The sequence below is a fragment of the Micropterus salmoides genome, unplaced genomic scaffold (genome assembly GCF_014851395.1).
Source record: "Micropterus salmoides isolate LMB-PRFRI ecotype aquatic unplaced genomic scaffold, ASM1485139v1 Ms_hic_scaffold_3, whole genome shotgun sequence".
Taxonomy (NCBI): Eukaryota; Metazoa; Chordata; class Actinopteri; order Centrarchiformes; family Centrarchidae; genus Micropterus; species Micropterus salmoides.
In genome coordinates, this window is record NW_024042261.1 from 9701967 (window position 1) to 9716454 (window position 14488).

The following is a 14488-nucleotide window of genomic DNA, read 5'->3' on the forward strand; positions in this document are numbered from 1 at the left end:
TGGCTATTGTTAAATAATGCGTTATATTATAGGTTCAATAACTGGTCTGCATGGAGTTTAAATATTAAAATTTTAAATATTTTCATGGGATAAATCTGAGCTAAAGCAAAATACTTTTAGCCATTGTTTATGGGACAAGCCTGCATGTTATATTGCATGACTTGGTTAAAACAGCCACTACAGCATATCTAACCTTTAAACTGACATAAAAAAAAAACAACCACCAAGCAATTCTGTCAATAATAAATCAAATCTTCTGATACAAAACCCTTATGTCCTTAAAGTGAACTGAACTCAGTGACTCGAAACCAAGGATGCAGTTTAATTGATGGCATCAATCCAAAACCTGGCCTAAGAGAAGGATGCAGAGGAAGTGTCATACCTGCTGTACAGATGTTTAGAAACACAAACAAATTGTACTTATTTAATGTGTATAGTTTATTGCAGTTCTGTTTGAGTATTTAATATCCACTGAAAGTTAGTTACAATTTATCAGTTTATTACAGGTATGTAGAAAAAAATCTGACCAACACACACCTATGCTAATGTCACTGCTATTGCTTTTGTTCTATGTAGAAATCCGCAATTCCAAATTGCTGCCATTACTTTCCTCTATAAATTTATACACAAGTGTATATATGTATGTAGAGAAAAGTGTGTATAGTACCCGACACTATTCCTTCACCTAGCTAAACAGCTCCTCCCTCTGGAGAAGCAGCCTCCTTAATTTGACATACACTTGTAGGTTTGCACTTAAATAAAAATACAGGCAACACATTTCCACCATGTGGATCGGAGTTTTTTATTTTTGATTTAAACTTTTACAGTACTGTAACAAAAACCAAAGAAGAAAAAAAAAAAAAAGAAAAGAAAAACGTGATGAAGATTACATACTTTTAAACTGCTCTAATTACAAAACATGACTGAGGATGTAAGTAGTTGGGGAAAAACACATCTGATGCACTGATGAGGATTGAGCAGTTGTTATCCATTTACTGATGACATATACAGGAGGTTGGTGAACAGTTCCCACTTTGGAACTAGCCCTGGGTGGATCAAAATAAGAGCAATGAGGAAACCATCTATGTAAAGTGGATGAGGTCCCAGTTTTACCCTCCCCGAGTGCCCCCAGACCAATTAACCAGACCCCAACCACATTTCTAATGGCTGCTGAAGCTGGGTTGGAGTGAGAAGACACAGCGGGGAAGAAGGATAGGCCTGCCATGCTCTTTTCAGCCATGTAATAAACAACTAAATATAACTGCCAAGAGCCTTGGAGGGCTACCCTTACAAACAGAGCAAGAGGTCAGTGAGAATAGGCGCAGTCTAGGTTTCATAGCTGGGATTCTTGCGGAGGATAACAAAGCCCTCCAGGATGGGGGTGACAGGAAGGTACTCTTCTGTGGCCAGCTCAGCCCTCTCCCCATGAGCCAGCAACACTGGCGTGGTATGGGTCTGGAAACCTGTGATGGCCTTCGGCTTACCTGCCTGGCCCACAACATCTACAGCCTGAAGACAGATCAGACAAAAAACATATATAAATATTCGTTAAACAGCATTTTCCCTTCATCCTCAGACCACAATTCTCCATCATTTCTCAACAACATATTTACTGTGGCTGAATATGTCAGGTGGTCTACACTAATACTTAGATGTCTGAATATTCTTAATATACCTTAACCTTTGTGAGTATAGTAGAGCAGTTTCTTTTATATTTTCATGAACAGAGTAACCTTGCCATATACAATAATTGGAAAATAGCAGAATTTCTACAAACATTCCTGTCAGACTAATTATACAGATACTAATTTTCCTAGGCTTCACCTGTCCAACTCTGACAGAGACAGGCAGTGGTCGTAGCTCCTCGTCGAAGGTGACCAGCATACGTGGCTGCATGGCTGCTACCAGGCCGTAGAGAATGTAGTGCGATTTCCCCAGGATTACTGTAATCACAGATTAAACATCAGGGGAAATATTAACACAGTTAAGTACAACCTTCAAGTTATAAAAACAGAAATGGACAAAATTAAGATGCAAAAAGCAGCAAGAGGAAAATGTACTGACTGTTCTTGACGTCGAGGAAGGAAACAAGCACGGTGAGCAGTCCAGCCACGGCGACCTGACTCATCAGCTGCCTGTCGCTATGGTAGGGACAGAGTGTCAGTGTGCCTTTGCCCAGGTGAGTCAGACCCTGTGGAGGCACAAACAGCAGCCAGTCAATAGCAGCTCATACACAAACATTCCCAAAAATTCACTTGTGTGTCTGGTACAGAGTGCCTTTTGTGTTGCCACCCACCTGAGCCAGTCGGACCATGAAGAGATTGTTGGGGTCTTTGGCGTGATACTGGGCCAGCTGCCGCAGCATGGCAGCCAGACGTGCGTTATTTGTGCCTGAGAAAATGGAAAAAATGAAGAGCCTGTTAAACATCTTGAGAAAGTTAACACCAGAGGCACTCCCAGAGGAGGCGTTATTGTGCATCACAGAGAGACAAATATGTAACATACACCTTGAAGTGTTCAATGACATGTCTGGTGAAAAATGTCAGTGGGTCAGCTTTTCAAATTGCAAATGAGTGCATTTTCATCATGACTGGTGCATTAGTCATTCAAAAGTTTTCCAGTTCAGTTTCAGTTGTTGAGTTTAAAAACCTTCAGCACACCAAGCCTCGACACAAAATAAGCAGCCATTTTGAAATGGAAATATTCACGGCAATTCTAACGTTCCCGAAATTTAAAGTTGTCCACCTTCAGCAGGTAATGTATGATATCGGTGCATGAATATTAACATTTTTAACACAGTTTGTTTTTAAGAAAGTTTTTAATGAGGGTTTATTATTAAATAGTGTAGGCTTCATGTATTAAGCAAGATTTTATTAATTCCATTTTGTATCACTTTAAGTTTGTCAATATTATTTCATGATACTACTATTGGTAACATGACAATTACTTTACATGATTTATTTATAGATAAAAACAGGCTTCTGGGTCCTAGAGTCAAAAATTCTGACAACACTCTTACAGGGTGTAGCATCGTCACAGCTGTTAACACACAGTTGACATTATTCTATCTAAAGCCTATAATTCCACTTACCACTGCCCACCATGCCCATGGCAAAGATGGAGTTGTGGGACACCTCAGGGTCAGCATCGTGAGAAAACTTGCTGAGGGTGTCCAAGATGTTCAAACGAGGGTTGGACACGGAAATGAGAGCCAGGGCTAGAGGCACCGCTCGCCTCAGGGTGGGCTCACCATAACGCAGCTGATGATATAAATACAGAGAAAATAAATGCAAATGTGTAAATGCATCACTAAAAGGCCAGGAGAGGAACAAAGATCTGGCCTTAATTATTTTAATTGCCTACTTGAAATGTCAGAACACAGTAAACTGTGTGTAATATAACTATAATAGCTATGTATCTTGACACATGCCATTAAGGAACTTTATGCTATGGTCTTCGTCAGAATTATTAAGGACATCAGGATGAGTAAGAACAGAGTGACAAATGACAGATCATAACAGTAAAGAGAGAAGAGAAAATATGGAGCAGGAGGAAATAGAGATGATACAATATGGATCAAAAGAATGTAAAGGTCTGATAGCACTTTTAAAGTCAACATACCCAACAAACAACAACACAAAGGTCTCTTTAAAACAGACTCGGAGGAAGGAAAACAGTGATTCAAAATTGGTAGAACTGAGGTAGGTAGAGCAATTACGTGTTCAGTAAATCAGTCAAATGAGAATAGGAAACTGACAGTAAGAAGAGCTACTGACCAGATGTCCAAATGTTCGCAGTGCCATTTCTGAACCAATCTCCTCCCCCATGGCAATCAGGGCAATACCAAGAACAGCTACACCCTGAGAGAAAAACAAAATTAAACTCCTTTCCCCCCCAGATAGAAAACTTCACAAGCATCCATAATAAAGCTGATAAAGGAAAGGAACTACCAAAAAAAGAGAAATAATTGATGTTTAAGCATAATCATGGTAATAAGTTAGTCCTTACCTGGTGGGAGCCCATGTCAGCAGCAGTCTCTTTCTTATCTTTGTCCTTCTTATCTTTCTTGTCCTTTTCCTCTTCTTTTTCCTTCTCCTTGGCTTCGTAGTGCTCACTGCAGATATGGAGAAGCTGCTGCACCTTCAGCACATTACCAGAACCTGAGATGGAGGGAGAGGCAAATTATTACAGTGAGATTTTGCAGATTTGAAGATCAAAATCAGCAGACACTGCACTACAGGCAGATCTGTGAATGGTTGGCCTACACAGAAGTGAATAAAATCAGAGATTGAGGAATTGAGATCATTGAAACAACTATTAAATGGCTGGAAGACAGTACTATGAGGCTGACCTGCATATGCACAGATATCCACTAGTGTGTTTGCAAAGCTGCGGAAAGGCTCAGGTACAACCTGTAGAGCTGCCAGGGTCGTCTCAATCGCCTCTCCTTTACCTATGGACAGTGAAGAACACAACCAGAGTAGTTACGGCAGCTGTATCATAGGTGAAGGGAAGAAAAGCTCCTGACCAAAATAAAGGTTCAGAAAAAGCTGAACCTTTAAGAAGCATCACAAACGGTAATCATTTTGAGGCCTGTGGCTGCCCACGCTTACCTAGATGGTTAAGTCCCAGGCCTAAAGGCAACCAGCGGGCATAAGAGTCTTTTAGCTCCTGTTCATTCTTCTCCATGATGGTCTGGACGATGGTGGAGGTCACATCACCGTTACAAGATCCTACTGCGATCATACCGCATGCCAGCGCTGTCACTCCAACCACCTTGAGATTAAGTACACACGCTTGAATGTTGCTAAACTTAGCATTTGTAAAGCAAGAGGAGCCTCTTAGACAAAACAATCATCCATACCTCCATGCTAGATTTGGAGTCTCCCATGACAGGGAGAAGCAGAGAAAGGACATCTTCTCTGTTGGAGCCAGCGTAGGCCAGGCCCAAACTGAAACCAAGACGACAAGGATCAAGACACGCAGCTATAATGTGCCATCATAAGATTTACTGACCACTAAATGTTAACAGCAGTACAAGGACCAGAGACAGGTACAGACAAGTACAGAAACCCTTACAAAATAATAACTAAAAAGCTATATACTGCACGGATGGATGAAGTTTCCTTGTATAATTTAGAAAATTGTCCTTGCACATATGGTCTGATGTTTAACCGCCTACATGGGTCTCCTCACCCAAAGATGGCTCCTATCCTCATGATGTTGCTGTTGTGGAGGACGTAGTCAGAGAGCAGCGCCAGGGCTGGATCGCATTCGTTCCTCACACCCGAGTTGACGATGCCACAGGCCAGGAGGGCACCAGACTGCACAGGAAGACATGACGTGGGTGTAAGAAAAACAAGAAAGGCACTTTTTCCTCCTGGGTAATAATAGTAGATAACAGACCATAAGTTGTTAAAAAAAGTTCAATTTAAAACTCCGTAAGGAAGCTATCCTGGTCCAATCTACTCTAAACTTAAGCTAATGTGTTGTAGTGACATCTCATTACGAAAAAGCAGACATGGGGGAAAATAGGTAGTGATATTTTAATGATATGCCTTAATATGGCTGTGATATTACCACCATATCTGAAAGTACTATGACCTACTGTATATTATAGAAATGTTTCCAATACTTCTTAGCCCGATGTTTACCTTGATGTAGTCCTCAGAGGAATAGAGATATTTGTCAATCTGGGTCAGACCGCCATCCACGTCCCACAGCAGGATCATACCCAGGGAGGCTGCAGCGCTCAACATACCTGAGGACATTTATATCATCTTTAGTCACTGCAAGATCAAATAAAATGCACTGAAAGACAAAAATCCCAAATAAAATAAATGGATGTCTATATATTAGATAAGACTAAAGAAAAGTGCACTGAGTAAAATGGCTACAGGGCCTGTAGAGTACTACAACATCCAAGTTTTTTTTGTACCGTGGTCCTTGTTCTTGTACAACCATTTGTTGCCGTCGTCTGTGAGCAGTTTATCCTGTCCAAAGGCAGCGTTGACAAAGCCATTCACGAAGGAAGAGGCCAAGTTCATACGAGCGGAGTCCACCTGGGAGCCACTGCCTCCAAACCCTGTTGCGTACAGCACGGAGGTCATGCAAAATGCCAATCAGTTAATGATTAATAAAACAAAAATAATTTTCAGTAAAAACAAAAAACATGCAGATGGACTTACTGTTGTTTTCCAGGTGTGTTTTGTAGATATCATCTGGGACTTTGGGTTCCATGATGTCCAACTGGGGATGACGAGACAAGTGTGTAATTAATAAAAGAAAAGCACACATTTTTCTAGGCATGGTAAAAAAAAACCCAACAACATTCAAATCCTACAAAGTCCACACATTTACCACAACTCTTGAATTAGTAATTTGCTTTACAGTTAAAAGTATTAAATTTCAGTCCCCAATGTCCTTCCGGTGTTTGTCTTTTACCTCTCTGGCCAGGGCCAAGAAGTTGCTGTTGAGCTGCACATTTGACATGATCTCTGTCAAGTCCTCGTAGTCCTCTACGTCCTCATTAAGCTCCAGGAACATGCCATGGCGACCCAGCATGAAGGCCATCTGCTTCTGGATAACTCTGCAAGGCAGAGAGAGTCTGTCTTTCATACGTCTCACAATATGACACAGCAGGCACACAGATTTAAAATAAATAAATAAACTTTAAGTATGTACTTTTCACATTCCTCTTGTTCATACGAGTCCTTGTTCTGTGCTAAAAAACACATTCCAAGCTTTGCTGAAGCCATATACGGCTTCAGGAATGTACTGTGAATTTTGTCTTCCATCATGCACATTGGAAGCATGTTAGGAAAGGACCTGGCCAGTATGGACACCTGACTATTGTTGTAAGACAAACAAAAAATGTGAACCTATCCTTTAACTAATGCTGTGCTCATCTGACTTGATGGGTTAATAGCTTTGATCATTACCGTGACCAGCTTGTACGCTCTAGTGTTTTTGAAGTCCTTACATGTCTTTGCAGGATGTGAAGATGTTTTCTACAAGCTCCACATCGTTGAGCATCAGGGCCAGGCGCAGGGCCTCTGGATAACGGTTGAACTTCCTGAAGATGTTCAGGGCACACCTCAGCAGCGCTGAGTTTTCTGGCTCGGGAACGTAACTCACACAGCTGGAGGAGCGAGGTAGAAAGTTTAGAGAGTTCCTCTTTTTGACAACCCGCTCAAAAATAAGGTTTGCATTTTACAAACAATGTGTAAAACCTGAACACACCTTGTGAGGTACAGGCAGACTTTTCCGTAGGCGTTTTCGTCGATGTAGTCCTCCAGCATGTCCAGCCTCTCAATCTCCATCAGCAGGTCGCACGCCTCATGCTCTGCATTGTGGGCCATGTTGTAGGGCACAATCTCTTTCACTAGTTTCAACAGCGTTTCCTGCTGTGTCTTGTCATTCTCCTCCACCTCCTGCCACTCTTTTGCCACCTCACCTGCCAGGTGCCTGGAAGACGAAAGATAGAAAGGTGGCGTATTTGTCACCAAGAAATGAGGCAAACAGCAGATACAGTAATAGGTGTCCAAAGATATTAAAATGTCTTGTTTTCAATGAGAAGATAAATCCCAGCATCTGCCCAGTTTATGTATAAAAGCTTTCTCCCCAATGTCAGTCATGTTAAGTCATAAATTCCAAATCAGAAGAGTGACCTTTAGCCTGTACTCTACACACAATGAGTCTTATGGTGACATTGTACTCAGGAAACTCAGTCTCTTTTTCCAAACCAAACAATTGTCAACAATATGTCATGACATTAGGGGTGTAACTGTACACAAAAATCTCGGTTCGGTGTGTACCTCAGTTTTGAAGTCATAAGGTAAACAAACTTTTGTAAACATCCAAATTTAGTTTTTTACTTTTAGTAATTTTTTAAACAAACTTTAAATTACACATGATAATTATATAAAATAAAATACTGCCTATATAAATCCTACCAAGTTCTCCACTAAATAAAATATTCCCAAAACAATACCACATATAGCTAATAAAATATAGTAAAATATATAATTACAGTGCAGCATTCTTCTTATTAATTTATTCCATCTATGAGCATTATCAATCCCAGCTTGAAGGCCTGCTCAGACAAAAAAAAAAAAAAAAAAAAACTTTAAAAAAAACTTTTCCCGAAGTTTAAAGTCTGTTTAAATGCCGAAAGGCGTTTGCACTGTGCTCGTTTTTGTTTTTCTCCCTTGTTACAGTGACGTTCTCCTTTGTGTGATACTAGTAGTGAGTTAGCAAGTTTGACGTGTTGCTAGAAACATACCTGATCACTACTGACAAATGTCGGCCCGCTGCTTTCGTCTTATTGACTTGTTCGTTGTTGTATTTCACTGGAAACCAATGTGTTCCCAAACAGAAGACCTTAACAATAAGGAAGGGGTTTCAAGGTCTGGCCATGATGCTTAAGTCACCAGTTAGTGAGAGGCGGGGCTTAAGCGGCTGCTTGTGTGGAGCACTTACAGTGCTGTAAGGCGGATATTTGGTCCACTAGTTAATGTGTCTGTGTGGAAACTCGGAATTTACGTATGTTCCACACACAAAACAAGCCAAATATATGATGTTTCAGTGCACATGTGCACCGTTCCGAAAGTCCTGCGAAGCAGTCCAGTACGAATACATGTACCGTTACACCCCTACATGACATGATTAATTACAATTGAAAACAGAACTGAATTGTTTGATAGAAATCAGCAGTACAAATCTTTCTTGTATAGTTATTATATAAATACCATAAAAGAATCTCTGCATTCCTCTGTTTACAACGCAGCTTCGCGAATAACCACACGAGCATTGGCTGATGATGTCGAGTCGTGTCTTACCTGACATATTCATGTCCCCAGGAGGCCAGCTCTTCCTGGGAGCCTAGCAGACGGTACTTCAGACACTCTCTTTCACCACTCATGGTCATGGCCAGCACTGACACCACGTCAGCACAGAAACGCTGCAAATACAAACACCATCTACAGTTTAAACTACGGGTCTGTAGTCAAGGCTACAGCTGCAACGATAAGACAATTAATTGATTTCTTGCTCTTCAGAACATTCATAGGCAACTATTTTGATAAATTATTTTGGTACATTTTCAAGAAAGAACGCTAAAGATTTGATAGTTCCAGCTTCTCAAAAGCAGGGATGTGCAGCTTTTCACAGTCTTACATTTCAATATCATTTTGGACTCTTGGTCCAAAAATGCATTTAAAAAGACATCACTTTGTGCTCAGGGAAATTATGTGTTTGTTTTTTTTAAGTAGTAGTTGTACAGTCCAAACAACTAATATATTTATCAAGAAATTAAAAGATAGGGTTGAACAATTAATGGGCACTTAATGGTAATGTACCCAAATATCACCCCCCTCCTTTTTTGCATTAGAAGCTTCTATTGGAGGTTTTCCAATGAAGCTTTGAATCTTTAATTCTATAAATAATACTAATAATAGTGTAGCATGAAAAAAATTATACAATTAAGAAGCTGCATAGTTTTCTAATGTTGATTTAGAATTCAAATGTTGACATTATGACTGAAGCTTCAAACTATTCGGTACAGCCCCATTGCCCCATCTTACAACGCATCTGGGCTGATGTTTAAGCCACCACTAACAGTTTATTAGGATTTGATATTAGAGGTCACTTGTCCTCTCTCTATTTAGGAAACATATCTAAGAAAAGCAAGAAGGCAATTACAAGATACTGGCTTCTTAAATACCCTGAACAAATGGATAGATTGTATCATCATATATAGTATTAAACCTATGATATTCGGTTACTACAGAAAGAAAAGGGAGAAGAGTTTTGGACTAAATGGGATATATACCTGATTAACAAAGATGAGAACTTAAACTATAATAAATACAAATGTGAAACATAAGAATGAATTCCTGAATCATAAGGAGCAGACACCTTCCTCAGAGACATGCACTGTGTTAACAATGATAAGAAAGTATCTTTTAAGAAGCACCTGAAGTGTCCATTTCTTTTGGTCTTGGTGCATGCACACTGGATGGAGCCTCGATATTCTTCCTTTTGAGGGAGGCTTCGTTGTAATTTTTAATGAATGTACCGTAAAACTTCAATCAATAGCTGAGTCCCAAATAGCCGCCTTCCCCGTTTACTGACATGGTGAGGGAACACATTTTGACAAATAAACACAGGTCTCGATTAGATGCCTGGTCTGGTCAGAACCACTCAGACTGAGAAAAGTTATAAAAGATATAAAGATGACCCACTGTTTTAAACTAATACTGCTGTCAGTTTTACTCTGAGGAAAACACAGAACAGGTGATTATTGGTAAGGAAGCTTCTACACCATACATCTCATGCCTGGGTCTAGACTAGTGTTTCTCAACAGGGGCGTTTCGAGGACGATGGGGGGCGCTGGAAGCAATATTTTGGAAGCGGGGGCCACTGAGCTGCTTTTGGGGGGGCGTTTGTTGGTTGGAAATTCTAAGGCAAGTTTACACTTAACATTAACAATACGAGTTTAAACTTTAAACTTCTTGCAAAAAACATACAACATTAAAACCTGCCTGTTTAGTCCACTGCGACTGGATGAGACTGTATTTTTCTCCATCAGCTACTTGTGGTGCAGCTTTGTGCTGCCTTCACGGGAACACGAAGTCAGAGTATCATCTCTAAATTTTTACCCACATGGCGTTTATTGCGTAAACTCTGGAAAATTTACGTTCTCTTGCTTGGTGGAAAAGTGTTTATTTCTCTGAGGAATACAACGTGAACGTCTTGTTATCGCAGTGGTTACACATTTACAAGAGGGATATTCCGCAGTCGGACTCACCCTGAGAGTAACTTAGCTACGACATCAGCGAGTGACGTGGACCCACCTCGTGCTGTGAGTCGCAGACAGTTTGTGCCAAAGCGGACATATACAGTAGTTTCAGTAGGCTATAAAAATGTAACGTTCAAAACTGAAGCCCTGTCTTGCTCTGTTGGGGACTTTAAGCGGCACTTTATCAGAGGTGTGGAATTATTCGTGAGATTTCTGTCTGATCACAGGTGTTGTCGGTTAGTTTTGCTTTCCCCCAGCATGATCACCTCCTCGTCTCATTCAGGTTTGTCAGTTAGACGGCGAGGGGATGCTTCCAGCGAATCAGTAACATAATGCAGTACAGAGCATGTAGTAAAATATTATGAATTCTCTTTAAATAGGCTAATGACGTTAGTCTCGTAATATTACGACTTTTTTTCTTTACATGTTAGAGAACTCAGATATGTGGGAGAGATTCTGAATGTGCAGAGAGTTTTCAACATGAGCAGATAAGTTATAGAGTTTCACATACATTCATTTATTTGTGGCGGCCTGCCACAATATCAGTGCTGACCGCCACATATTGATTTTTGATTTTATTTTATTTTTTTACTAGGCCTATTTAAAATCGTATTTGAGCTGTAGGCAGTGCGTATTCGTGTAGCACATCCTCTCGCTCGTCTCTCTCATCCGTCCCTCGCTCTCTCTCCCTCGTTAATACAGCTGCACAAATCTGTCTAACACAACGCTGTCAATGTCGAAGACCCAGCTATTAAAAGTTATTAGCAAGCATGTAAAGAGCCTAGCTAATAAGGAGAGCCAAGTTAATGTTAGAAAACAGCTGGGTTTTCGAGGCTAGCACGCTGTATCCGCGCCACAGTTACACTGTCATTCTGTGGGAAAAGACTGAGTTACGATAAGTTATTAACAGATGAGCTAATAAAGTCCAGTCAATAACTGAATTAAAACGGATTAATTTATTACTGAGATGAAAAGGGGCCACAAACACATTTAAATAGGTTACTTGCCCACAAAAGTGGTGGTAAGACTTAATCATGTGTGTTGACTCAGCAGGGCTAATTTTAAATAAGTTGATCTATAGGAGGAAAATATTTAAAAGCAATAAGAATGCCTGAGAGCCTAACTAGATTATATTCTTATATGATTATATATTTTGAATTGTCACCTGCCACCTGAATTTTTACACATTTCCACCATAAATTGGTGTAGAAAAGGCAGAAATTGGAGGAGAAATTTTCACCAGAATGCAGGAAAATAACTGTTTAATGCTCAAAATCTTCTGGGGGAGGATCCCCATACCCCCCACTTATTAAGTGCCCCATCCAAGAAAACAGTATCTGGCTTCAGACACAGTTTCTGGGAGGAACATTCACTTATTAGTTAAATATAATTACTTTTCACATGGCTTTTTTGTTACCTTTTCCATGTTTTTAATAACAATAAAAAAATCTACAATATTCAGGGCAAAGCAAACATCTTTTTTGATGGGGGCCGGTAAGGGACCTGGATAATGGATAGGGGGCCGCTGGTCCAAAAAAGGTTGAGAACCACTGGGTAGACCTTCGGGTCTGGGTCCTTACCTTGTTCTCCCCAGGAGCCATGCCGTCATAGATCTCTTTGAGCTTGCCATAGTGCGGGCGCAAGAATTTGAGGGGCTTGGGCACTGATGTCATGGAGGTGGTTGAGGAGCGGATTAGTCTGCGCAGCTCTTCCAATGCAGGACGGTACAGTGCTGTGTTCATCTCCTGCCAATGTGTAAAAAAAGTGAGTTTTCTGCCTTGTAGGCTTTTACACCCTGACACACAATAGTTGTTAAGCTAAATCTAATACTTACACTCAATCTCTCCACCATCATCTCCAGGTCCTCTTGTAACTGCTTGTCTTCCTCTGACTGAGAAGGAGCGAAAGGACAGAATAAAATTGTCTGTTATTTTTATTTATTTATTTATTTTTAAACAAGGGCTTATTGCCACTACTGCCTTTGTCCACAAATGCTGTTTGTATTAACACCTTACATTGAAAACAACCATACTGCTGTTGCTATTGAGTATAGTACATTGGACAATTATTTTGAATACTTGCAGTAAAGCCATAGGAACAAATAATTATGAAAAATTAATTTACTGACCTAATGACCTTGTCGCTGCACGATGCCAAGCATTGTATACCATTTAGCATACACAATTAGGATGAAAAATTACCACAAGCCACCACTTGAATGATCTTGAACTTTGACAGTAAAGTGTTTTTTGTGTCTACTAGCTACTTTGGCAGGGCAGAAGTCCTAGTTGATTTCTAATGTAGCTGTCCATTCATATATAACCTAAATGGTGAATGCCTGGCTGGAGCATTTACAGCTATTTTAAACTATAGTTTATTTAATAAAATGTTATGACCCAAAGCCCTTTCTTTTAACTGAATTTCAACATCTGGTACTAGTTTACTCTTCTATCTTTGAACCTATTAGGGTGTGTTTTTGTTCATTGTAAGAACAACAACATGTTAACCAACTATGAATGTTGAAATATTACACAAAGCATACATAAGACAGCGACAGATATCCATGTTTGCAGTCCACTAACCAGAACATCTGCCCAGTGACACTAGAATAACTACTAGCAAACTAAACTGCCAAACCTGCTGTAACAGTGCACGTTAGGTTGGTTTAAAATAAGTGTCCTAAATGTTTATTTGACTTCATGTTAGCTGCTGTGTCATACAGTACGTTACCTAATGTTAAACATGGCTAGCGGAGCATGCTAGCACTTCGGCGAGAAAAGCTAACAGTACAGCCAACAGCTATGACAACTAGCAAGCTAACGTTAGCTTACCGGCTGCGTTAAGCTAGGCTAAAGGCAGCTAACTGGGAGAGTTCATTCTCTACGACTTTTCAGGGCCACGAAATTGTAACAAATAAGAGTGTGTGATTTACATGAGAATAATATTTTAAGTAATTGAGTCTGTCAGGCATCCATCTATGAGTGGCAATGACTCCGGCCTGCTCAACCATGTTGTCACTGCGGCAGTGACTAAGGCAAAATAACACATCCACTGCTCATGTATGTTTAGGTAGGACACATTTGAATGAGGAAAATACCCCCATCTTACCAATTCCTGCTCCTCTTTCTTATCCTTATCCTTCCCAGAGGACTGCTGCCCCTTTTCTTTGTCTTTGTCCTTCTCATCGGTCTTTTCGGATGGCTTATTCTCTTTCTTTTTTGCCTCCTCCATGGTTGCAGCTCTATTAACTGTCGGCTAGCAAAGGTAACTGAGCGGACCTCTTCTTCTTCAGTATAGAAAGTGTGTTGTGGTTTGTCTTTACCGCCCCTGCTGGTGGTGATTTGGCATTAGGGGTAGTTCAAGTCCTACAAAACACGGGAAAACGATGAGCAACGGCTTCGCGGTGAAAAGATAGAAATTATCCGTTCAAAACAGTTTTAAGGCCCGAAGGAAAACTTCAACTTTGAGGTGCTATTGAGTAGTATGTTTACGCATCCACGTCTGGAGTGATACATTTGACGCCATATACAAAGCAGAGTCACATACACACATTCAACAAAATGTGTGTCGATCAGTTTTAAGCAATTCGATTAAATACATAATAATAATAATAGAAGCTGTCGACCATTTTCTCTTTTTAACAATCATACATGGTGAGAATGTGTGTCTTGCAAGTGCTACAGTTGT

The 14488-nt window shown here is 40.3% G+C and overlaps 1 protein-coding gene across 1 annotated transcript; it reads right to left on the reverse strand.

The window, feature by feature from the left end:
- Positions 1-781: 781 nt before the first annotated feature.
- On the reverse strand, positions 782-14078 carry psmd2 (proteasome 26S subunit, non-ATPase 2). The gene is made up of 21 exons (XM_038693056.1): positions 13910-14078; positions 12636-12692; positions 12382-12546; positions 8841-8962; positions 7243-7467; positions 6983-7141; positions 6445-6589; positions 6189-6249; positions 5939-6085; positions 5655-5761; positions 5197-5324; positions 4865-4952; positions 4614-4776; positions 4352-4453; positions 4009-4160; positions 3777-3860; positions 3092-3260; positions 2297-2391; positions 2065-2191; positions 1825-1943; positions 782-1509 (listed from the first exon to the last, which is right to left on the reverse strand). The coding sequence occupies exons 1-21, from the start codon at positions 14030-14032 to the stop codon at positions 1327-1329; spliced, it is 2721 nt and encodes a 906-aa protein (XP_038548984.1). The 5' UTR covers positions 14033-14078; the 3' UTR covers positions 782-1326.
- Positions 14079-14488: the final 410 nt, after the last annotated feature.